Source organism: Sarcophilus harrisii, chromosome 1 (assembly GCF_902635505.1).
Source record: "Sarcophilus harrisii chromosome 1, mSarHar1.11, whole genome shotgun sequence".
Classification (NCBI taxonomy): Eukaryota; Metazoa; Chordata; class Mammalia; order Dasyuromorphia; family Dasyuridae; genus Sarcophilus; species Sarcophilus harrisii.
This window is the reverse complement of record NC_045426.1, coordinates 668,711,042-668,733,627: the sequence shown is the minus strand read 5'-3', so window position 1 is coordinate 668,733,627 and position 22,586 is coordinate 668,711,042. Positions and strand designations below refer to the sequence as shown.

At 51.7% G+C, this 22,586-nt stretch overlaps 1 protein-coding gene across 7 annotated transcripts in view; it reads left to right on the top strand.

Annotated features, from left to right (window-relative positions):
* The window catches only part of MAST3 (microtubule associated serine/threonine kinase 3), an 81,607-nt gene that overhangs the window by 51,172 nt on the left and 7,849 nt on the right, over window positions 1-22,586 (top strand). For all 7 annotated transcript variants that reach the window (XM_023496822.2, XM_031948221.1, XM_031948220.1 and 4 more), the window contains 15 exons: window positions 1,248-1,297; window positions 4,553-4,638; window positions 4,975-5,183; window positions 5,765-5,903; window positions 6,092-6,224; window positions 7,020-7,185; window positions 7,986-8,087; window positions 8,963-9,085; window positions 12,724-12,833; window positions 15,829-15,977; window positions 17,346-17,590; window positions 17,985-18,188; window positions 19,228-19,454; window positions 21,338-21,460; window positions 21,816-21,952. In XM_023496822.2, the coding sequence (XP_023352590.1) occupies window positions 1,248-1,297; window positions 4,553-4,638; window positions 4,975-5,183; window positions 5,765-5,903; window positions 6,092-6,224; window positions 7,020-7,185; window positions 7,986-8,087; window positions 8,963-9,085; window positions 12,724-12,833; window positions 15,829-15,977; window positions 17,346-17,590; window positions 17,985-18,188; window positions 19,228-19,454; window positions 21,338-21,460; window positions 21,816-21,952 (2,203 nt within the window). The remainder of the gene's footprint in view (window positions 1-1,247; window positions 1,298-4,552; window positions 4,639-4,974; window positions 5,184-5,764; window positions 5,904-6,091; window positions 6,225-7,019; window positions 7,186-7,985; window positions 8,088-8,962; window positions 9,086-12,723; window positions 12,834-15,828; window positions 15,978-17,345; window positions 17,591-17,984; window positions 18,189-19,227; window positions 19,455-21,337; window positions 21,461-21,815; window positions 21,953-22,586) is intronic.

Genomic DNA, 22,586 nt, shown 5'->3' with positions numbered 1-22,586 from the left:
GAGGAACTTCTGCACATGCTGATAGGCAGCTGGGGGCTGCAGAGGCCATTGGCTGAACGAACTGACGCTGAGGCCCCTCGAGCAGCTCCCCCAATACCTCGCTGCTTTTCAAGGCAGCTCAGTGCTTGGAAACTTCCAGGTGATGGGGGCGGGAGGAGGAGGGGGAAGCAGCCTCCTGGGGGGATGCCAAGAACCCTGCGCTGAGCAGATGCGGTATGTGGGCGGCTCGGTGCTAGGAGACTCGGCTTCCTGGCGTTCCTCCCAGAGCAGAGGGTTTGGGGGCTTTCCTCCTGAGACTGAGGGTCTGTCACTGAGGTCCTGCCAGCCAGTTATCTGGAAAGTCAACAGAGTACTGGAAAGTCAGGCCTGGGAGGGTTCTTAGCACCCAGGAGGTCAGAGCTGGGAGGAGCCTTGGAGCACAGGAGGTCAGAGCTGGGAGGAGCCTTGGAGCACAGGTGGTTAGAGCTGGGAGGAGCCTTAGAGCACAGGATATCAGAGCTGGGAAGGGTCTTGGAGCACAGGAGGTCAGAGCTGGAAGGGGTCTTGCAGACCATCTGTTCCAACTTCTTTATTTTACAGCCAAAGAGACTTAGAGGATGGGTTGCTAGTGCTGCCCTGGGAGGTGGTGAGTGGGCTCTCTATTAAAGGTCTTTAAACAGAGGACTATAGGTTCCCAGCTGGGAGGGCCTCCAAATCCCTATGGCCACAGATGTGAACTCAGATGGGAAGTGATCCCTGCTGGTCTATATTGACTTGTATTGATTATAACATCAGTAATTGATTACCGTTAATATTGACAACATTGGCTGTATTGTATTCTTTTGTTGACCATCTCCCAGTCCCGTGGTGATGTACTTCAGACAGCACTGGTGAATTCTGGGGCTGCTCCCTCTCTTAGCCCCGCCCCATCCCTTGGCAGCCAGGGAGGGAGGTTTGGTTTGCCCAGAGTGGCCCAGGAAGGCACTGGGGCTGCCCAGAAGCTCACTGGAGCTTGTGGAAGAGACATCCTTGATCAGGGCTTAGGGGAGGGGACCCTCCACGTCTCCCTGCCCCCCAGGTCCCAGCTTTGGTGTCCTGTGATTCCTGCCCTACCCAGGGAGGCAATGAGTGAGTGACAGAACTGAGACTCTGAAGGATCTCTTCCCCTTCCTTCCCCCCCCTCCCCTCGACTCTCCCAGGGCCTGAGCCAGTTCCTCAGACCGGCTTCCCCCTGCTTGGGCTGACCCTCGCTCTCTTTGTCTCTCCAGAGATGGTGCAGCTGGGTCCTCAGGACGCTGACGCTGGAGACCCCCCAGAGGTGAGTGTCTTCCAATATGACTTTAGGCCCGGTCACCAGGGAAAGGGGGAGCAAGTGGGGGCTGGGTGAGGCGTGTTGGGTCTGGCTACACGTGTGGCTGCTGGCAAACTCCTGGATGGGGGTGAGGGCTGGGAGTCAGGAAAATCCGGCATCCGGTCTTGTCTGGGACTCGCTAGCTGGGTGAGCCTGCCACTGCCCTCTCCCAGCCTCAGTTTCTTTCTCTATAAAATGGAAGTAATAATTGTGCTGAATGCCTAGCGTGGTTGTGGGGGTCAGAGGAGATGGGAGACACAAAACACTTTGCCAGCCTCAAGCTGCACAGTCAGTGCAGGTGATTGTTATTGGGATGGGATTTCCCCGACAGAGCCAGCTGGTGGGCAGGGGGGACATTGTAAAAGGGGGAATTGCCCTTGGTGAAGCTGGACTTTTCCCCAGCTCCTTTTGGAGGGAGCTCAGCCCGTCTGGGCCTCAGCAGCGCAGGGAGCAGGCTTCCTCTGGTTTGGTGTGGGGGTGAGCATGGTGCCTGGGAAGACAGGGGTCTGACTCTTGCCCCGGGAGAAAAGAAAAAGGGCAGAACTCTTCTGGCTGGAGAAATCGGGAAGGGGAAGAAGATAGGAAGGATGGTGAAAGACTTGAGTGTAATGTTCAGTCGGGCCTTGGTTTCAGCAGGGTAGATACCAGGAGAATGGTCAGGAGTAGAGTCTAGATTCTTCCTTTTTATTATTATTATTATAGCTTTTTATTTACAAGATATACACATGGGTAATTTTTCAGCATTAACCCTTGCAAAACCTTCTGTGCCAATTTTTCTCCCCTTCCCACCCCCTCCCCAGATGGCAGGTGAGTCTAGATTCTTTATTCTGGCCCAATTTAAATCTTAGTGCAGGAGGCATGAGAACCACCCTGGGGCTGGTCAAAGATAGAATGTCCATCTCCCAGTCCTTCTATACCTATTGTAATTACATCATTACAGCACACTGAGTATGTGTGAACTGGAGATCCATTACATCACCATGCTAAGTACTAAGTACATATATGTGAACTTAGGTGGCCATTATCTCATCAATCACACGGAGTTAGTACCTTGTTTCAAGTGTGCTTCTCCAGAGTGCTGGCTCTGCACTTGAGCAAAGAAAGACTTGGATCTTCTCAGTTGGGAAAGTGCCAGAGGGAGCTTCTGGGATCCCAGAGCTAGAAGGGACCTTAGTGGTCATCGGCCCATTTTGACCTGAGCCAAAATGAATTAGAGTAAAGGCTGATGATATCTTCTCCCTTGCTGATCTCGTCAGCAAATAGTAATTCACTGTTGTGCTCATAGTGAGTACCTCTACCTTTTCAGCCCTATCCTTGCTGTGCAATAATAGGTGCTTAATAATTGTCTGATGGAAAAGCATTTAATATCAACCAAACACTCTGCTAAGTCCTGGCTATACAAATAAAAATCTGACAGTCCCTGCCTTCCAAGAAGTTTTGGGGTTTTTTGTTTGTTTTGGCCTTTTTTGCTGAGGCAATTGGGGTTAAGTGACTAAGCTAGGAGTGTCAAGTGTCTGAGGCCAGATTTGAACTTCTATTCTCCTGATTTCAGGGCCTAAACTCTATCCATTGCAGCATCTAGCTGCCCCAAGGAGTTTATATTTTAATGAAAGAAGACTAAATACATAATGGTGTGGAAGTGGGAAGGGATATTTTGGTTTAGAAAGATACAGGGATGGGGAATGGAGTCATAGAAGGTTGTGACACTTTTCAGGAACAATGACAGTTAGTTGGTTACTTTTATTTCTTTGATTTCCAGAACTGAAAAGAGGATAGTAAACTGGGCCAGATAGTATAGAGAAACCTTGGAAGTGGAAGTGAAATATACTGCAGCCTAGGGTCTAGATGGAATGGGCACTTGGAGTGCACTAAGAATTTTAGGACCTTGGAAAGGGAATTCCTGCCAGGAAAGGACCTGGAGTAGGGACCAGACAACATGACAGAAGTGGGGGGGGGGTGAAGAAAAGGAAGCCCTTGCAAGGTAGTCCACTGGCTTCTGTTTGTATCCTGGAAAGGGCTGGCAAATGTCATTACTGAGCATTTGTCAGTGATACTTGAAGGATTTGGGAAAAACTAGAGAAGTGCCACAAAATTAGAGAAGCACGGACGTGATTCAGGCTTTTTAAAGGCAGAGAACAGTCTGCTCATTCTAAGCCAGTGAACTTGACATTAATTCCAGGAAAACTCTATAAGGAATTGTTAGAGAGATGGCTGGTGAACATCTAGAAAGGGAAGTGTCACTCACAGAGCATCAGCCCGGCAGCTTCATCCCAAACAGGGTCTGCCTAATGAATCTCACCCACTCTCATGACAGGGTTACTAAATCATGAGATGAAGGATGTGTTGCGGGTGTTTGTTTACCTAGATTTTGTTAAAAGTGTTTTATGTTATTCTTGCGGAAAAGGTGGAAGGATGTGGAGTCCTTGGATGATAAATGATGGATGATGAGAACTTGGGGGTGGCCACATTCAAACAGTAGTTGTTAAGGGTGCAGAGTCAACATGGTGAGAGGGATCCTTGACATGCCTTTCAGATTTATGGATAATGGAAAGCTGGGATCTGCTTTGGCTGATAGGGATCCTTTTGGGTATTGATTGATCCACATGACTAGTGAGGTCCCTTCTAACTCAAGCTCTTTACTCTGTGACTTCAGTGATAAGGAACTCATCACCTCCTAAGTCAATTAGCTTTCCTGTAGGGCTGATCTGTTCTTCCTTAAATCTGCCTCCTTTTGAGCCCCGCAAATTTCCCCTAACCAAAAGCTCTACAACAGGATTTCTTAAACTTCTTTCCTTTTGCAACCTCTTTTTAACTTGAGAAATTTTTACATGACACTGGCTGTATAAGTATATAAAATAGGCATCAGACATTTACTGATAAATCATAATTTTGTGACCCCCACATTCAGTTATTAGACCCCCATATGCGGTCATGAACCACAGCTGAAGAAGCTGGGGTCTCTGGGGTTTATTGGAGCCTTGAAGGAACCCTAGAGATCATCCAGTTCCATCCTCTCAATGCTATGTTCATTAAGCCTGTTAAACTTAGTAAGAATGATTAGACTAGGTATAGGATGGCCGACCTCTTGAGGGATCCTGAGTCCAAGGGCAGAGGATTTCTTGGGGGCTCTTGGGCAGAAGGTGACCGATTCGGGTGCCCCTGGGGTCTGGGAGGCCCTGGAAGCAGAGGAATCCTCTCCAGTTTCACTCTGGTTTTTTTCAGAACCGATCTCTCACTGTCCCTTCCCGAAGGAAACCCTGTGAGAGTGACTTTGAGACCATCAAACTGATCAGCAACGGAGCTTATGGGTAAGTGGGAAGTAGCCTCACCCCCTGTAGCGGGGGCAATGTTCTCAGCTGCAGAGCTGACAAGTAACCGAATTTATTGGGCTTCTCCAGGCAAGTCTGGGGGGTGGGGAGTGAGGGAAAGATGCTATGGCTTTATCAGCAGAACATGGAATGCCAAAGCTAAGAGAGGCCTTAGAACCCAGGAGGTCAGAGCCTAGCAGAACGTATGAACATAGAATATAGAATGTCATAGTTGAAAAGGCCCCTAGAAGGTAAATTGTCAAAGCTAGGAGGGATCTCTTAGAACATAGATTATTAGTCATCATCTCGTTCATCCCACCCTTCCCTTCCCTCCAGGGCTGTGTATCTGGTCAGGCATCGGGAGACCCGTCAGCGCTTCGCTATCAAAAAGATCAACAAGCAGAATCTAGTGCTCCGGAACCAGATCCAGCAAGTGTTTGTGGAGAGGGACATCCTCACCTTTGCTGAGAACCCTTTTGTCGTCAGCATGTTCTGCTCCTTTGAAACCCGCAGGCACCTCTGCATGGTCATGGAATATGTGGAAGGTCAGTACTGGGGGGTTAATATTCAGGAATTCCTTCCCCAATTCTACTCAGACTTTATGTATAACTAGGTGAATCCCTTCTCTCTGGGCCTCAGTTGCCCATCTGTGGCTGCATGGTCTCTAAGTGTTCCTCCTAGCTCCAACATTTTGTGTTTGAAGATCTCTCCCCACTCCGACCTTCCATGTTCTTGGCACCCTCCCAGCTCTGACCTCCTGGGTTCTAAGGGCCCTCCCAGCTCTGACATCCTGGGTTCTAAGGGCCCTCCCTGCTCTGACACTCAGGGTTTCAAGCCCACTGGTGACAGAGAGCCTTATTGGCACTTTTGCTGAGCCGGCCCCTGCAGGGTGATGAGCTCCCCGTCTCCCTCACTTGGCTCTGGCCCTCAGGAGGCCCTGTGCTCCCTCTGACCTGGTCCGTGGCTTAGGCCGTGACTCATTCTTTCCTCCAGCTCTCTCTCATGTCCGACCTTTTCTGGCTTGAAGCCCTCCTGTAGGAGCCAAGGGGCGCCTGCTTGTCTTGTGGGGGGTCCCTGCTCCCTGCGGGGGCCACCCTGCACCTGCCCTGATGGGGTCTCTCTGCAGGGGGGGACTGCGCCACGCTGCTGAAGAACATGGGCCCCCTGCCTGTGGACATGGCCCGCATGTACTTTGCGGAGACCGTCCTGGCCTTGGAGTACCTGCACAACTACGGCATCGTGCACCGGGACCTCAAGCCGGACAAGTAAGAGGAGCTGAGTGCAGGAGGGAGCCATGGGAGAGGCAGGATCCGCTGGGGCCTGGCAGGAGCCTGAGCGCAGGAGAGCGTGGAGCTTTCCTGGAGGCCTGTGTCTCGGGGCCCTCGGCCCTGCCCCTCGGGGTTCTCCTCCCGGCCAAGCCAGTGTGACGGGCCCCCGGCCTTCTCTGTTGCAGCCTCCTGATCACATCCTTGGGCCACATCAAGCTAACTGACTTCGGGCTGTCCAAGATCGGGCTGATGAGCATGACCACAAATCTGTACGAGGGCCACATCGAGAAGGACGCCCGGGAGTTTGTGGACAAGCAAGTGAGTATCTCCTGTTTGTGGTGAGGTTTCAAGAGGAACGGGCTTAGGATTCTGGGAGGAGGGGCAGCTCTGGTGGGTGTGAGACCCCCAGAGGTGGGGAGCCAGACAGCACCTTTCAAGCCTCAGGAAGCTTCCTTGTTACTGCCTGAGACAGCAGCCTTTATCAGGAGCCTCCCCTCCAGTGCCCTCATTTATTCCGGGCTTGCCCGGGGTCCTGCAGGCAGCAGAGGCAGAGCTGGATTTATCAGAGGGAGAGGAGGTGTTTTGCTCAAACAGCTCAGCAGCCCTTGCCCAGCACAGCCGGGGACCTGGCTCTCTCACTGACTCAGTGTGTCTGTTCATCTGCCTGTCTGTGTGTCCGTCTGTCTGCCCATCTGTGTGTCCATACGTCTGTCTGAGAGAGCTTGGGCAGACCTCCTCCCACCCCCTTTACTCCTCTGTAGAAGGAAATGTTGAAGCTGCTTCTAGCTCTTGATTCTACACCAGGCAAGGAACATGCTTTGAGTTGGCCATTTTTCTAGCGTCCCTCTCCCTGATCCCCCAGAAGACTAACCCGGGGGGCTGCCCCCAGAATCCCACCCTCTGTGGGACTAGTGCCTTCCCTTCCGAACTTGCCTCCTGTCTGTACCTGGTATGTGGACGCGTTACCTTGGCCTGGAAGCCCCTCCTGCTTCTGCTGCTTAGCAAGGGCCTGGTACACAGTCAGTGTTTAGCAAATGCTGGTTGTCTAACTGAGTGGCCAGATGGGAGTAGTTGGCCAAGGTCCACGCCCTCAATGGGCATCTCCTCCCCCAGGTCTGCGGGACCCCTGAGTACATTGCACCTGAAGTGATCTTCCGACAAGGCTATGGCAAGCCGGTGGATTGGTGGGCCATGGGTGTCATTCTCTATGAATTTCTGGTGGGCTGCGTCCCGTTCTTCGGCGACACCCCCGAGGAGCTCTTCGGCCAGGTCATCAGTGGTATGTCTCCCCCGGGACTCGGGGCATTCCCCTCAGCCCCCCGGAGATGCATGTGAGTGGCCCGGTGATGCTGCACGGGGAACATGGGCCTGGACTAGGGGAATGCGAGCGGGGAGGCACAGTCAGGGGATCTGGGTGTGAGTCGGCCTTCTCCCACTGAGTCACCATGAGGGTCTGGCCCTGGCCCTTCCATTGGAACCCAGCCTGATAGCCAGGGAGAAAGGAGCCTTCCCACTTAAAACAGGTCTTTTTCAATTAACAAAGATATTTTTCCCCTTCCAATTGAAAAAAAAGTCAGAACCTCTGAAACAAATATGCAGTTAGACAACAATCCCCCATTGGCTGTGCCCAAAAGCCTGTAGCTCTCTCTGCCTCCTTGGCCCCCCGACCTGTCAGAAGGCAGGCATCCTGTTTCATCATGGGACAGCTGCCCCTCAGGGCCAGTGGAAAGAGCACTGGATTTGGGGTCAGCCCAAACCCTCGATGCTTATTCTGCATGTCCCTGGGCAGGGCCCTCTAGACAGCAGGTTTTATCTGTAAACTGAGGAGCATTTGGGTCCCTTCCAGCTCTAGAACATATCCATGGGGAAGGGGTGAGGGGGTGAGGGAGGTCTTTCCCAGCATCCCCCCAGCTGCTCCCTTCACCTGCTCAGAGACCTCCCTCCAAAATGGCACCGCAAGGGTGGCGAGAGGGTCTGGGCTGTGCAGACCCCCAACCCAGAGGCTTCTGCTCTCAGAGCGGGCCTGGGCCCAGAGCCCCTGCAGCCTCCGCCACCCCTGCCTGACCTTTCCTTGTTTAGATGACATCATCTGGCCAGACGGGGACGAGGCGCTGCCCGCGGATGCTCAGGACCTGATCACGAAGCTGCTGAAGCAGAGTCCCCTGGACCGACTCGGCACCGGTACGTGGCCTGGCGGGGGCCCTGCCAGCAGCCATAGTCCCCAGGTCCCATTAACCTCAGGTTTCTGATCTGGCCCCTAGTCGGAGCCGGCGCTCAGAGACACAGTTGGGGTTCCCCCTGCCCCCACTGAGATGGGCCTGCCTGCCCATGTTTTCCTGCTGGGCAGGCTGGGGCTGAGTTATGTTTTCCTTCCCACTGCGTATCCACCCCCTTCCTCTCTGCTTCCACCCTGATGGGCCAACTCAGTCTGACCAACTGCTTTTCTCAAATTCCTTTTTTTAAAAATATTTTTAATTTATTTCATTAAATGTTTCTCAATTTCATTTTATAATTTTTTAAAGTGTTGAGCTCCAAGTTCTCTCCTTCCCTGGCCCCTGAGCAAGCTCAGACCACTTTTTACTTAACTTGAAGCCTCCTAATATGCTCTCCTTGGAGCACCAGCAGGCCAGGCCCTCATAGCGAGCGAGCGTTTCCTGGTCCCCGATGTATGGCAGGCGCAGCCTGGGTTCAGAGCGTCCCCTCTCTGCCTTTCCCTCCACCGCTCCCTCCTTGGCCCACCTTGGCCCGGCTCCGGTCTCCTCCCACCCCCCACTCTGCCTTATTCCCCTTACTTCGTGCCAGTAATTTATACAGAGAGAAACAAGCAGCTGGTGGTTGTTCAAAAAAATAAATTTTTAAGAGGGGATGTGCCTGTAATCCCCCCCCAAAAAAAGCTTTCTGAAAATTGGTCGTGGCGCCCGGGAGCTGCAGAGAATGAGGTTGGAAGGGCTCGTGGAGGCAGGAAATTGGGGAGGGGGCAGAGAGGCAGGGGGAAGGGCCTCAGAGACCCCGAGGAGTGGGATGCTCGGTCCCAGCCCCGATCTGTACCCCTGCAGGTGGGGCCTTTGAAGTCAAGCAGCACCCCTTCTTCCACAACCTCGACTGGACGGGTCTCCTCCGGCAGAAGGCAGAATTCATCCCACAGCTGGAGGCGGAAGATGACACGAGCTACTTTGACAGTGAGTGGGAAGCAGTTCTCGGGAGGTGTGGGGGAGGGTGTGCTCCTCTGGCTGGGGAATGGTTGTGCTCCCCTGCTTTGGGATGAAGGAGTGGAGCCTCTTTTAGAATCAAAACTGTATATATTAGTCAGAAGGCTAGAACAGGTAGGCCCTGAGCGCCTCCCACTGCTGGCATTTGTTATTGTAAGGGCCCTCCTATCTCTGCCATTCTCTGGGTCCACTTAGCTCTGACATCCCGAGTTCTAAGCTCCCTCCCAGCTCTGATATCCCATGTTCTAAGCTTCCTCCTGGCCCTGACATCCTGGGCTCTGAGGGCCCTCCCAGCCCTGACCTCCTGGGTTCTAAGGGCCCTCCCAGCCCTTGACATTATGTGTCTGCAGTGAGTCTGCAGCAGATGGCAACATCTGTCCAGGGTCCTGAAATCTCCCACAGTGGGAGGGTTGGTAGTCCCTGGGTCTTTTGCCAAGGGACTGAGTTTCATTCAGTTGGTGACCCCCAGTCCTGCTCCCCACACTGTGTCTTGACGATCCTTAGCCTGTCAAGCCGGGCTATTGTATTGCTGCATCTAGGCAGGGTAGGAAGAAGTCCCCTGTGGCCAGGGCTGGGAAGCTGTTGCTGACCCCTGGGCTTGGAGCGGAAGTGAAAACGGGAGAGGAGAGAACTGTCTGTGAGGAGCCCAAGAGGAAGCTTGGCCCTCTCTGCTTTGGGAGGGGCAGGAAATGTAGTTAACCCCAGCCTGGGGTCCATCCAAAATCTCCTCATCTCTGGGCTCTCCCTTCCCCAGTCTGATAAATACAGGTCTGCAGGCGGGAACTGCGAGTCTCCTGAGGCCCCCGAGACCAGCTTTCTCTTCTCATTTCCCCCTGAAGCTTCCCCACATCTGGGACTCAGGTTCCTTGGGGGCCAAAGCTCCTCACCTAACACTGGGGGCCACAGGGAGGCCTCAGTGCTAGTCTCACAGGCAGCTTGGGATGGTCGGCTTAGAGAAGGGGGGAGGCTTGGGACCAACTCTTTGCCTTGAGATGTTTGAAGAGCTGTCCTATAAGCAGTCAGTCAGTAAGCATTTATGAAGCACCTACTATGTGCCAGTGCTCAACACCTGAGAAAGAAGGAAAGAAAAAAATGAGAAAAAGAACAAAAAGAAAAAGGGAGAAGAAAATAATGAGTAGGAAAAACTGGGCGTTAGACTTGTCCTTTTGGTCCCAGAGGGGAACACTTGGACAAGTGGCTGGAAATTACAAAAGACACAGATCCCACATCATTGTAAACAGCAGCTTTCTATCATTCCGAGTTGTGCAGAAATGGGCCGGGCTGCGTGGAGGGCCAGTGGGGGCCAGGGGACCACTCCTCAAACACGAGACTCCTCTCCGGGCCAGGGGGGCTTTGAAGCCCTTGTAGCTCCGGAATCTCGGGCGTGGGTCCGTATTAAAGATGAAATCCTGCTGACAAGTTTGGGGCAGCTTTGGGCCTCCCCCTTAGGGTACCCCTCCTTCCCCCAGCACTTCCGAGAACTCCAGCTCTTCTGGGTGGAACCCAGTCTCCCAGCCCAGCGACAAGGGACCAGGCGTTGTCTCTGGGCATCGGGCTGGGATGTACCCGGGGCTTCCACAAAGGGAGCTACACTTGGGGCTGCCTCGGCAGGGCTTGGGGCTTGCCCCGAGGGATGCCCCGGGCAGGATTTCCCGGAGTTGCAGGTGACTGACTACCCAATGATCATCCCAGGCCCCTTTGGTCCTGCTTTCATGCAGCAGGATGGGTTCCTGGGCCACGGCCTCTGTCCCTGCTGCATCCAAGGATGAGCCCTTTTGTGCATGACCTCAGAGGAGGCAGCTCTGGTACCAGCCAGGCCTGACCTGGCTCAGTGAGGAAAACTCTCCCTAATGCAGCTCTCCCCCCTCGTGCCCACAGCTGGGGAGCTGGCCCTGCTAAGGCACCGTGCCGTTCCCTCTGCCCTTGGCCCGCCAGGAAACCAGGCTGGCTTCCCGTAGTCTCCAGGGTCAGAGCCACAGTCCTCTGGGCCTGGGCCTCTGAGGTACCTTTCCTGACTGATGGAGCGCACACTCTGGGCCTGTCCCCCAGGCGTGATACTTTCACCCTCCTTCCCCTGCTGGTAGCCCTCTCCTCCTGTTGAAAGGCTTTTCCTGATGCCCCTCCCTGCCACTCCTCCCCGTCCCTGCACAGTGATCTTTGTTTTGTGAATCACATCACACACACACACACTCTCTCTCTCTCTCTCTCTCTCTCTCTCTCTCTCTCTCTCTTTATTTCTGTGTCTGTTATTCCATCTTCTTCGCAATTCCCAGCCATGGTGGAATGGAAGCTTTTCTGTTTGGGGTTTGTTTGTTTTTTGGTTTTAGAATGGAAGCTTTTCTGGGTTTTTTGGCTTTGTTTTGTTTTACAATGGGACCTTCTTGAGGGCAGGGACTGTCTTTGATTGTATCACCAGCCCCTGACCCAGGAGATGACTGAGCACCAGCTAAATGGGGACTCGGTGGTCCTGGGAGGTCTTCAGGCTGAGGGCCGAGCTCTTGCTGGGAATGTTACACTCAGGATTCCTGCATGAGGGTTTGGGTCAGGTGCCCTCTGGCTTCTGAATGTGTCTCTGGTCTGGGTCTCTCCTTTCCCTCCTCCCCCGATGATCTCGTCGGGGCCCTCATTGCAGTTCCCACGGATCTGACTGTTAGCTCCATGGAGATGACTCAGATTTATTTGTCCAGCCCAACCTTTGTCTGACCTCCACTCTCACCTCTCCAACCGTCGGCTGAACCTTTTGAGCTGGATGTCGTGTAGACAGATTCAAAACTGAGGTCATTATCTTTCCTCTCCTTCCTTCCCGCCTGCCTTATCCCAGCCCATGTGCCTTCCTGACTCCTCATCCTCTCACTTGCACATACAGAGCTCTATTAATTCTACCATCACCACCTATGTGTACCTCCTTCCCCTTGACACTCTGGGGTCCCTCTTGGACTGGTGGGTGATCCTGCCTCAAGTACCAGTCCATCCTCCACCCAACTGTCAAATTAATCTTCATAATGCAGAGTCTGACCATTCCCCCACCCCCCAATTCTGTCACCTTCAAGAAAAGTTCAAACACAAATAAGAAATTCTCTGATTTGTAGAGACCTCTACAGCCCAGCCCCTCCACACTTTTCCAATTTTCTCCCATGCACCCCCAGCACACCCTGCAGCCTTCCTGGAATGCATTCTCCTCCTCTTCCCCTTCTGGCTTTGTCTCGCAGACCCCGGAAGCCTGTCCAATCCTCCTCACTGCTCGTGCTCCCCTTTGAGACTAGACCCGGGTCTATGTCTCACCAGCGCATCATTGTTGCTGCTTGTTTCCCATCACCCCGGCAGCTCCCTGAGGGCAGTCTCGGTACCTCAGTCACCTGGCGTAGGGCCTGTCATGGGCTCAGTGATGCTGGTTGCCTGAGCAGCTCAGTCCAGACCTTCCTGATAGCGATGGAGATTCTGAGGGACTCAGGCAAGAGGGCTGGCTCTCCTCAGCTCCCATCCCACAGTCAGAGACAGCCTGGGACAGATGGGCTCGGCCTTCTCCCTCCACGATGAACAGATACTGAGAGCGGAGGGGAGTCAGGAGGTGCTCCAGCTTCACCCATGTCCCTTGTTCTTCCTTCCAGCTCGTTCGGAGCGGTACCGGCACCTGGGCTCGGAGGATGACGAAACTAATGATGAGGAATCCTCTACGGAAATCCCCCAGTTCTCTTCCTGCTCCCACCGGTTCAGTAAGGTACAGAGCTGTTTGTTACTGAACTCTGCTTATGTGTGTCTTAGGAGCCTCCTCCTGTGCGTGTTGGCTGCAAAATGAGCATTCAGAAACATGATGAATTCCTCTTGGGGACTGTACCCAGGCAGTTTGTCGGTCTATCAACACACGGTTATGTCTAGAATTAGTAGTATAGTAATATATGATTATAATGTCATATTACGTATTATGTATGATATATAACATTATATATAATCTGATATAACAGTAATGGATAAGCTTTCCTCAAGCAGTCTTTGGCTAAACAGCAGTTTGTCTGAAAGGGATCTGGGATATCAGTGAACTGCGTACTCTGAGGATGGTCGGGCTGCATTAAGGAGGAGGAAGAGGAGGGCTTGGTCACAAGTACCTTCCATTGTGGGGGCCAGAGCCTAGGGGACAGAGAAGGGAAGCTTGGATCCGTGACCTGGAGGGTTTGCAGAAGGAACTGGGGAGGAGGTTGAGGCTGAAAAGGAGAAGACTCGGGGGATGCGAGTGCACTCTTCAGTGTTGTGGGGTGGGGGGCTCTGCTTGGTCCTGGCTGGGGGCAGACCTAGGAATTGAGGAACACTGCCTAATAGTGAAAACCTCTACCAGATGAAACCGGCTGTCTGGGAGGCTAGAGCAGGGCTCTCCTCATCCCCAACTTGGCTCCAGAAGGCTGTGCCTGTGGTCTGAATGAGCCACATCCGTTAAACTGAGCCAGAGCCCGTGGAATATTTACCCTTTTATTCCCCACATCCTCAAGAGATGAACTGTTCTTACATTAATGGATCAGAACTAAGTGTTATTACCTAGTACTTTTTTTAAGTAACAGGAGACCTTGTACTAGAATACACATTCCTCCACATTATTATATAATGTTATATAATAATGTAATATATTATTATAATATTTTGATCACTATATTAATATATATATATATTACTACTAATACTAGACAATAAATGCGCGTGGATTCCAGGAGGATTGGTATGTGCTGACTGTGAGATCTGGGCAATTAGCAGAAACTGAGTGTTCCCAGGCTCCTTTCCGTTACAGCCGAGTGCTTGATCAGCCTCATTTCCCAGAGTTCCTAGGGGACAGATCCCCTTCTCTTTCTTAATCCTATAATAAACATTATCCAAGGAGTAGGGCGAGGAGGATTCTCTCACTATGTCTAAACAGAAGGAACCACTAGGGTAGGAAAGGTTAAGATTCCTTCCAGTGGAGTCATCTCCCCTAGATGAAATTAGAAATCTGAACTTTACAAAGAAAAAAATGTTTTTTATTTTAAAAAAACTTTCATATTCAAGTATTAATATATTCTAGTCCTTCCCTCAGCAGTGGGGATTGGAGGTGGAGTTCAGCAAAACTAACCACCACATTGACCACGTCTGGCCAGTTGTATGGTATTCCACACTCCCAGTCCCCACCTCTGCTGTAAAAGGAGGGAGATGCATTTTCTCAACTCCTCTCTAGGTGAATCTCGGTCAGGGTGAATTGCATAGTACTTGTTTCATTTACAAAAACAAAATTCTCACTCTTCCCCCAAAGCCCAGCTTTGCTGCCTTCTCATAGCATAGAGGCTGGCTGGGGTTCTCGGAGCTGTTGAGCAAGCTCTGGCAGATCCCACTAGTGGATAAGGTTTTAAGTCATAGCAACTTTCTTCCAGTTAGGAGACTTAGTGGTTGAGGAGCTCTTGTCCACACTGACCAAATCACAAATCCTTGGATTATTGAGGACGGGAAATTCTTATGAAAGTATTTTAGCATAACAGTCAGTGTTCTTAATCCTCAGAAAATAAACAGAGTGAGATTGAAAGAAATAAAACATCTTGGATAAGCCTTGGTTTCTTTCTTTACTAACTATAAACTTATTTTGTTGAATCTTATTGAAAAATTCTTTATTTTGAGCCAAAAAGTCCTTCCCAAATGTCCCTCCTTGTTGAGGCATTCTGGCCTCAAAGACTCACTTTTTCCCATCTGGCTTCTCATTGGTCATAGTCACAAATTATCTGTTTAACCAAATTGTCCCAGGGACTCATCAGAGGAATACTCAAACTATTCCTTTTTTCCCCTCCTAGTTTTCCATCTTCTATCCATGTGTGGAGACTGAAAGGGAACAGGATATTTATAAAGTATATCTCTTTTCCAGCAATGTAAATAAACTTTTCTTCCTTTTGCTCTATTCCCTTCCCCCTCCATTAGGTGATTTGTTTTAAGGTCTCTCCCAGTTCTGATACTCTGTGTTCTAAAGGCCCTCCTCCTCCCTGACCTCCTGGGTTCTAAGGGCCCTCCCAGCTCTGATAATCTATGTTCTAAGGGCTCTCCCAGCTCTTATAGTTGAAGATAAAAAATTTGCAGAATTTTGGAGAGACTTAAGCATCCGTTTGATCTAAAGCATACTCCCAGGCCCATCCCTGCCAGTAGCATCGTCACCATGTAGCTTGTGCTTGGTGACTTCCAAAGGCGGGAAGAACATTCCCTTTGGGGACAGCTCTGATTGTTAGGAGTTTCCCTGACTTCTGGACTACAGCCGTGTCTCTTCCCGCTTCCCCTGCTGCTCCTGGCTCTGCCTTGTGAGACCAAGCAGAATAACCCTCGAGCTCCCTGCAGGAGAGACCTTTGTCCCCAGGGTCCCCTGAGCCTTCTCTGCAGTGAAGATTCCTTTCCATTGATACTTAGCGGTCCCAAGGCCTCTGTCCCCGCTGACATTCTGGCTTCCACAGGGTCCTATAGAGACAAAGGAGTCCAGTTTCCCTTCAGGAGTTAGGAGACGTTTGACTGATGGGGAGCTACATGCCCCCTGATTTCACAGGTGTAATTGATGTCTTATTGATTGCCTTCTGGGGAGGAGGGAAGAGGGAGGAGGGACAGAATTTGGAGCTCATAGTTTAAAAAGAAAAGAATGCTAAAATGAATAGATAACAACAACAGAAAAGGAATCAGGGAGTCCTGTCTCTTCTGCACCAACCTGCGCGTTTCTTCCACTCCTGAAGGTTTATAGCAGTTCTGAGTTCCTTGCTGTTCAATCAAATCTGACCTTTTCCGAGAGAAGCTACAGTGAGGACAAGGAAGAGCGGTCGGAGCGGTGGGAGCGGGGTTCAGGGGAGGAAGAGAAGAGCCGCCCTTTGAGCACAGAAGTCAGGTAAGTGGGAGCACGCATAGGCAGGGCCTGCCCCCACCCTCTGCCTGGGCTTGGCTTTCTTCCCAGTCCCATGGGGGCAGTGAGGGCCACCGCACAGGCCGGGGCAGCCACTTTCTGCCCCTTCTTCCTCCACTGTCCATTCCGGAGGTTATTTAACCAACACTTGGTATTGCCTGGTATAGGGGCTTAAGATCATCCGCCCAGGGTCTCTTTTGGCTCTCTGAAAAAAGTCATTTTACCTATTTCCAAATCTCCATTTCCTCATTAGCACAATGGGACATTGCTCCAGTTATTGCCAAGCTCCCAAGGGAGCTGGGGGGAACAAGGTCTATAAAGCCCCCATGACACTGTAGAAGTACATAACAGTCAGAATGGCTCAGCAACAGAATTCTGCCATTAAGGAGTGAATTTCCCGTCACTGAAGGCGCTGGAGGCCATTTGTGACGGAGGGGATTCCTGCTTACATAGATCAGAGGTTCTTAATTTTGTCATGTCCTGGGCCCCTTTGGCAGTCAGCCTGGTGATGCTTCCAAGGTCTCTCCTTGGAATAATGTTTCTAAATGCATAAGTTTACAAAGGATGTCAATTATATATAACTGACCTAATAGTTCCTAGCATTTTTTCGATAATGTTAACTGACTTGAAGTTAGGAAGCCCTGACGTAAGAGTCAGCTGGTCCTGCGTTACTCAGATGGTAAATTAGCGAGCAGTTATCGAGCACCTATTGTGTGCCAGGCATTGTGCTGAGCACACAAAGAAAGGCAGAGTATAGTCCGGAAGGAAGATACTTCTATTAATGGAGACCTGAAAAAGCTTCTGGCAGAAGGTGGCATTTTTAGCTAAGACATCAGGGAAAGGACACAGAGAAGGAATAGAAATAGGGAGAAAGAAGTATTTATTGAAGCACCTACTGTGTGCCAGATCACTTTGCTAAATGCTGGGGATATAAAGAAAGGCAAAAAAAAAAACAGGCCCAAGGAGCTTCCCAGTCTGAGGGAGGAGACAGTACTTGAACTACTGTGTAGAAAGGAGAGAGAAATAGGACGAAGAGGAGGGGATCAGCAGCAGAGGAGGGTAAGAACAATCCTCCTGTAGAAAGTGGGATTTCAGGGAACCAGGAGGGAGCCAGATATCGGGGACAGCAGGAGAACACGGCCAGAATTGGGAAGGCCCGGGGTACCCAGTGCATGGGAAGGAGCAGAATGCAACAAGACTGGACAGGCAGGACTTTGCAAGCCCTGAGTGCCAGAGACGGAGCTGCTCTGCACTGGGGAAGCCCCAGACCACAGCCAGGGCCCTGACACCTCGGGAAGGAAGGACTTTGGCCCAGTGGCTGCCCTCTCCATGCTTTTGGCTTCCTCCCTATAGGCTGAGATCCTGGACATCCTCTGGCTCCCTGCGGCACTCCTCCTCCTCGTCCTCCCAGCCGGAGCGAAGCCAGAGCCCCTCAGCCCTGAGCACCACCTACAGCTTGGACCCCATGCCCAAGTTCGCCTTCTCCTCCGAGGACGAAGCCTCCAGCCAGGGCCCTTCCCAACCACAAAGACCGATTTTTGTGTTGGGGGAACCTGAGGAGCCAGTGAAGGAAACGACCAAAGCATCTGCCCTCACAGGTGGGTGCCAATGGGGCCCGGCCCCTTTCTCCTCCCTTCCCCCTCCCTTCCCCCAGTGGCTCCGTCTGGAGTCCAGGCTCCCTTCCCCCGGTGGCTCCATCTGAGGATAGGTCTCTTTCCCTATGGGGGTTTTCCAGGGGGATCTGGCTCCCGCGCCTTCCTGGTCCTATTTTACGGGGGGGAGTTGCAGCTCCAAGGCCCCCAGCCACGAGTGCCAGAGAATAGTGAGGACCCCAGAGGCTCCGGCCTCTGCCCTGTCTGGTCCACCTCTGGAAGGGGGGAGAGGGTCTTGGTCTTGCCCCGTCACAGAGCTCGAGGCCTCTCCAGGTGCCCAGCCGGTGCTCTGGTGCAAGGATCACTCATACCAATGGTCACCCCCTTGTCATTCATGTAGCCGATGGCTCAAGCCTCAGCCACATCCGGCTCCGGAGTAACAGTACTGGGGCCAAGAACTCCACACCGCGGGGCCTGGAGGGTGGGACGAGCCGGCGCCTCGGTGGCCAGAAGGAGACTCCCGAGAAGCAGAAGACGTCCCCTGTGGGGGGCCGGGTGCCCAAGTCGGCCTCCGTCTCAGCCCTCTCGCTGGTCATCACTTCAGGTAAGGCTGGGGCTCTGGCCCACGGCCCCTGGCTCCGGGCCGCCCCAGGAGCCCCCAGACTCCTGCCCCTTCCAGGAGACAGTGGGGCGGGGGAGAGGGCATTCTCCCAAGGGATCGTGGCCTGCTCCAGTGCTTTCCTTTTGGCAAAACTCCACTTAGCCTAGGTCTCATTCATTCTCCCCCCAGTGAGGGAAGAGGCAGAGCAAGAATTTGTGACTTAGAGGATCAGCTGATTGAGAAACGTTATTAAGTGTCTGTGTCCAAAACTGTGTTTTTAGCATTAGGGACACCCAAGAGGAAAAAGTTCCTGCCCTCAGGGAACTTACAGTCTGATGTAAAACAATCGACTTGTTTGCTCTTGGACAGAATCAGGAGCAGCAGAGAAAAACTATTGAGAGAGAAATTACTTAGGTCTGATGGTCAGGGAAAAAAATCCTGATAAAACAAGGGATCCCAGCATGGAACAGGCTAGTCTGGGGGGCTGGCTGCCCCTCATCGGAGTCTTCCACCAGACCGGTTGTGGCCCGAGTTCCTTTAGGAAGCCCCAAGGTTCCTCTCTCACCCCAGAATTCTGTGAAATCAAAGCACTTAGAGCTTGGAAAAAAGAAATCGGAGATGATCTAAGTCAGATCTTCCTTTTACCACTGAGTCAGGAGTCCCAGAGAGGGGAAGTGACTCACCCCATTTTCCAGAGGCGGCTCAGGGGCACTTAAGGTACTTGTTCCCAAGGTCACCAAGTGAGTCAGGGCCCCGGCTGTGAATCAGAGCCTTGGCTTCTGACCTTCTGCTGTAGGAATGGCATTCAGGATCATGGATGAGTCTTGGAGGAGCAAAGTGGCCCATCCAGGACTGAATAGCTCCCTTTCCCTTCTCTCCCTCTGCCTTTTCTCTGTTCGTGATTTCTTGGGGTAACAGAGCTGTGGGGCATTTTCCCAAGGTAGAACATAACCTCCTCAAGGGCAGGGGCTCTTCTGCTCGCACCTCTGTGTGGCTCTGGGTCTGGCCATTAACTGAGGCTTATTGAATTGAATTTCCACAGATGACTGCAGTAGTGGGGCCCTCATGAGTCCCATCTCCCCCCATTCCCTCTCCTCCAACCCCTCCTCCCGGGACTCCTCCCCGAGCCGAGACTCCTCCATCGGTATCACCAACCTGCGGCCGCCCATCATCATCCACAGCTCCGGGAAGAAATTTGGCTTCAGCCTCAGGGCCATCCGTGTGTACATGGGCGACAGCGATGTCTACACTGTGCACCATGTGGTCTGGGTGAGCAAAAGCACTTGGGTGGGATGGGTGACATACTGCGGGAGGTTAAAATGTAGTGTCGGATCTGGCAGGCAGCAGACATTGATTATTGATTATTGATTATATTTTATCCCTGGTGGTCAGTGATTTGGATTTGGCTCTTTCACTCAGCACAGTTTGATTTCTGGTCGGGTAACTTTCTTTGCAGCCAGGCGGTGCAGTGTGGGGCCTGGAATTAGGAAGGCTCATCTTCCTGAGCCCATCTAATGCTATTTCATTTCTGTGGGAGGAGAGTTAAGTTCCAGTTAGTGTCACCCTTTGTCCCTGAGGTCTTGTGTTCTTGGTGTTGGAGCGGGCCCAGAACCCTCTGCCCTGACTCCTGATTTCAGACTCTGTCCCCTGGGCCACAAGTAATTTCCAAGATGTGCCTAAAACCCCTCTCTGCAAACTCACAAGCTACACGTGACAAAAATCACTTCATTGCTTTGTAAACTCATTTCAGATGTTCCAGAGAAATTACATTTGTCCTCCATAGGTATGTCTCAAGTAAAGTGTACCCAGAGGGACTCTGAGAAAATTGAATATCAGCACTTGCACAGACCTTAGAACATAGAATGGCAAAGGCAGAAGGACCTGGAAGGAGTTAGATGAAAAGGGGCTTTAGGAGCTGATAGGCCAGGAGTTCACAATTTTTTTTTTCTCCTGGATACCTTGGGGGCAGTCTGTCTGGAAAAGCCTGTGGACTCCTTCTCAGATCATATGTTTAAATGTCTAAAGCAAAATACATAGCTTATAAAGGAAATCAAAAGTTAGTGAAAATTAAGGCATAATTTCTTTTCTCTTCCAACTCACAAACCTCTGGCCCTCAGATTTAGTCTGAATCTAATTCAGCCTTATGTTATAGTTGGGTGAGAAATGAATATTTCTCTTGCAATTAAAAACTAATTATTATATAATAAGGTTTTTCCCTTTTTCTACTTTCTCATCCAGAGAGAAATAATACAGTATGGAGAATATCTCTCATAAATTTACCTAGGTTAATGTCTAATCAGATAGTTTAGGCTAATGGGCAATTTCTTCCTCATTGTGTTTGTTAAGATGATTAAAAATCATCCCTATTATCAAGGTAATATGAAAATTGGTATCTCTGATCAAGATTTGGGTGAACTAAGTCATATATCCCAGCATAGCTCATCTATTTGCTTAACCAATCTGGGTTGAATAGGTCCCCTTGAAAACATCTACTTCAAAGGGCGTACAAACTGTAACCCCACAATCATTAAGGGTCTTTAGTCTGAAAGAGATGACCCAGTGACCATTTTTTAAATAAATAACGTATCAGTCTTATTAATAAAATTATTAAATTACTTCAAAACTGTCTCAAAATTTTTAATCATCACAGGTTAACTGAGGCCCAGAGAAAAGAAGTAATTTGCAACATTCTGCAGTGAATTTAGTATCAAGCATTTATTTTTTAATTATAGTAGTTTATTTTTTGACACACATTGCTTTGTGAATCAAGTATCAAGCATTTATTAAATATCTACTGTATGTCAGGCCTTGTGCTAAACACCAGGGGGTACAAAGAAAGGCAAAATCCAGTCCCTCTCCTCAAGGAGCTCTCAGTGCAATGAGGAAGACAGTGTGTAAATAACAGATAAACTGGAGATGTTCCCCAAGAAAAAGCCAAGGTTAGGCTAGGCCCTCACTCCCAGAGCCCAGGCAGGTCTCGATTTAATTTAGCTCAGAGAACATTTGTCATGTACTTTACCTGTTTCTGGGTGGACAGAGGGACATTGGGGCGAGTTGGCGGCTCCTTTCACCTGCCTTGGCTGGGCGAGGCAGTGTCCTGCGGGTACCCACGAGTCTGGGGGTGGGCCGCTAACCGCCCCTCTTTCCTTCAGAGCGTGGAGGAAGGCAGTCCTGCTCATGAAGCTGGCCTGAGGGCGGGAGACCTCATCACACACATCAACGGAGAGTCTGTACTCGGACTGGTTCACATGGACGTTGTGGAGCTGCTGCTGAAGGTACCCGTGCTGGGGACCCCCGGCCAGGGGCTTGGGACCAAATAGGGGGGGGAGTTAGAGCGGTGGGAGGGGCCATGAAGTGAGAGAAGGACCCGGACATGGCAGGCGGGGGTACAGGGGGAAAGTGGGGGATGGGAAGACTCCAAAGAAGGGGGGCCTCGCATCTCTGAGCTGTGGGGGCATCCAGAAAGGGAAAGAGGAAAGGGCCTCCCGCGCAGGGACCTCATTACCCAACGCAGGCAGAAAGCGGGACGGGAGGGGAGTGGGCAGGGACACAGAGGGTGGGAGCGGGCAGCGGGCCCTGGGTGCCGGTCAGCCGCTGGCCCCTCTGTTCAGCTTTGCCCTCTGTCCTCAGAGCAACAACAAGATCTCCCTTAGAACCACGGCCCTGGAGAACACCTCCATCAAGGTGGGCCCAGCCCGGAAACACAGCAACAAAGGCCGCATGGCCCGGCGCAGCAAGAAGAGCAGGAAGCGGGAGAGCCAGGACAGGTGCGTGCTAAGGCAGGCCAGGAAAGAAGGCCTTGTGGGGTCTGGGCAGCCTGGGCATGGAGCCGGCCTCGGGGCCCGGGCCAGTCGACAGTCCTACCGGGGGAGGGATGCTAACCGTGCTCCTGTGGGACAATGCTTCTCTCAGGGAGTTTCAGGGCCACCTCCAGTCTGAGCAGTTTCTGACGGTTTGGAGCTGGGGGAGCCACAGACAAAGCCCTCGAGCTCTGGATCTTGGAGGTAGTCGCTTTCTGGGCCTCGGTTTCCCCAGCTGTTAAAAAATGGGGGGGTTTCTGTGGTGTTCTCTGGCCCCTCCTGCCAGGAAGGCAAGCCTTGCCCTGTGTGCCCAGCTGAGGGAACTGTGGGCTTTAGGGTTAAGTCCTGGATCGGAGTTCGAATGCAGCTTCAGAAGCTGTCTGAACCAGGGAAAGTCACGTCAGCTTTCTCGTCTCCGTTCTCGTTGGTGACATGGGCTGGAGAAGGAAGGCGGGGTGGGGGGGGCTCCCCTTAGCCCAGGTGGGCTCGTGAGAGTTGGTCCCCATGGAAACAGTGGGATACATCCTTTATCTGACAGTATCCCAGGTGTGTGTGTTGTAGTGGGCCACTAGGGGGAGCAAGGGCGCAAACAGCATCAGCC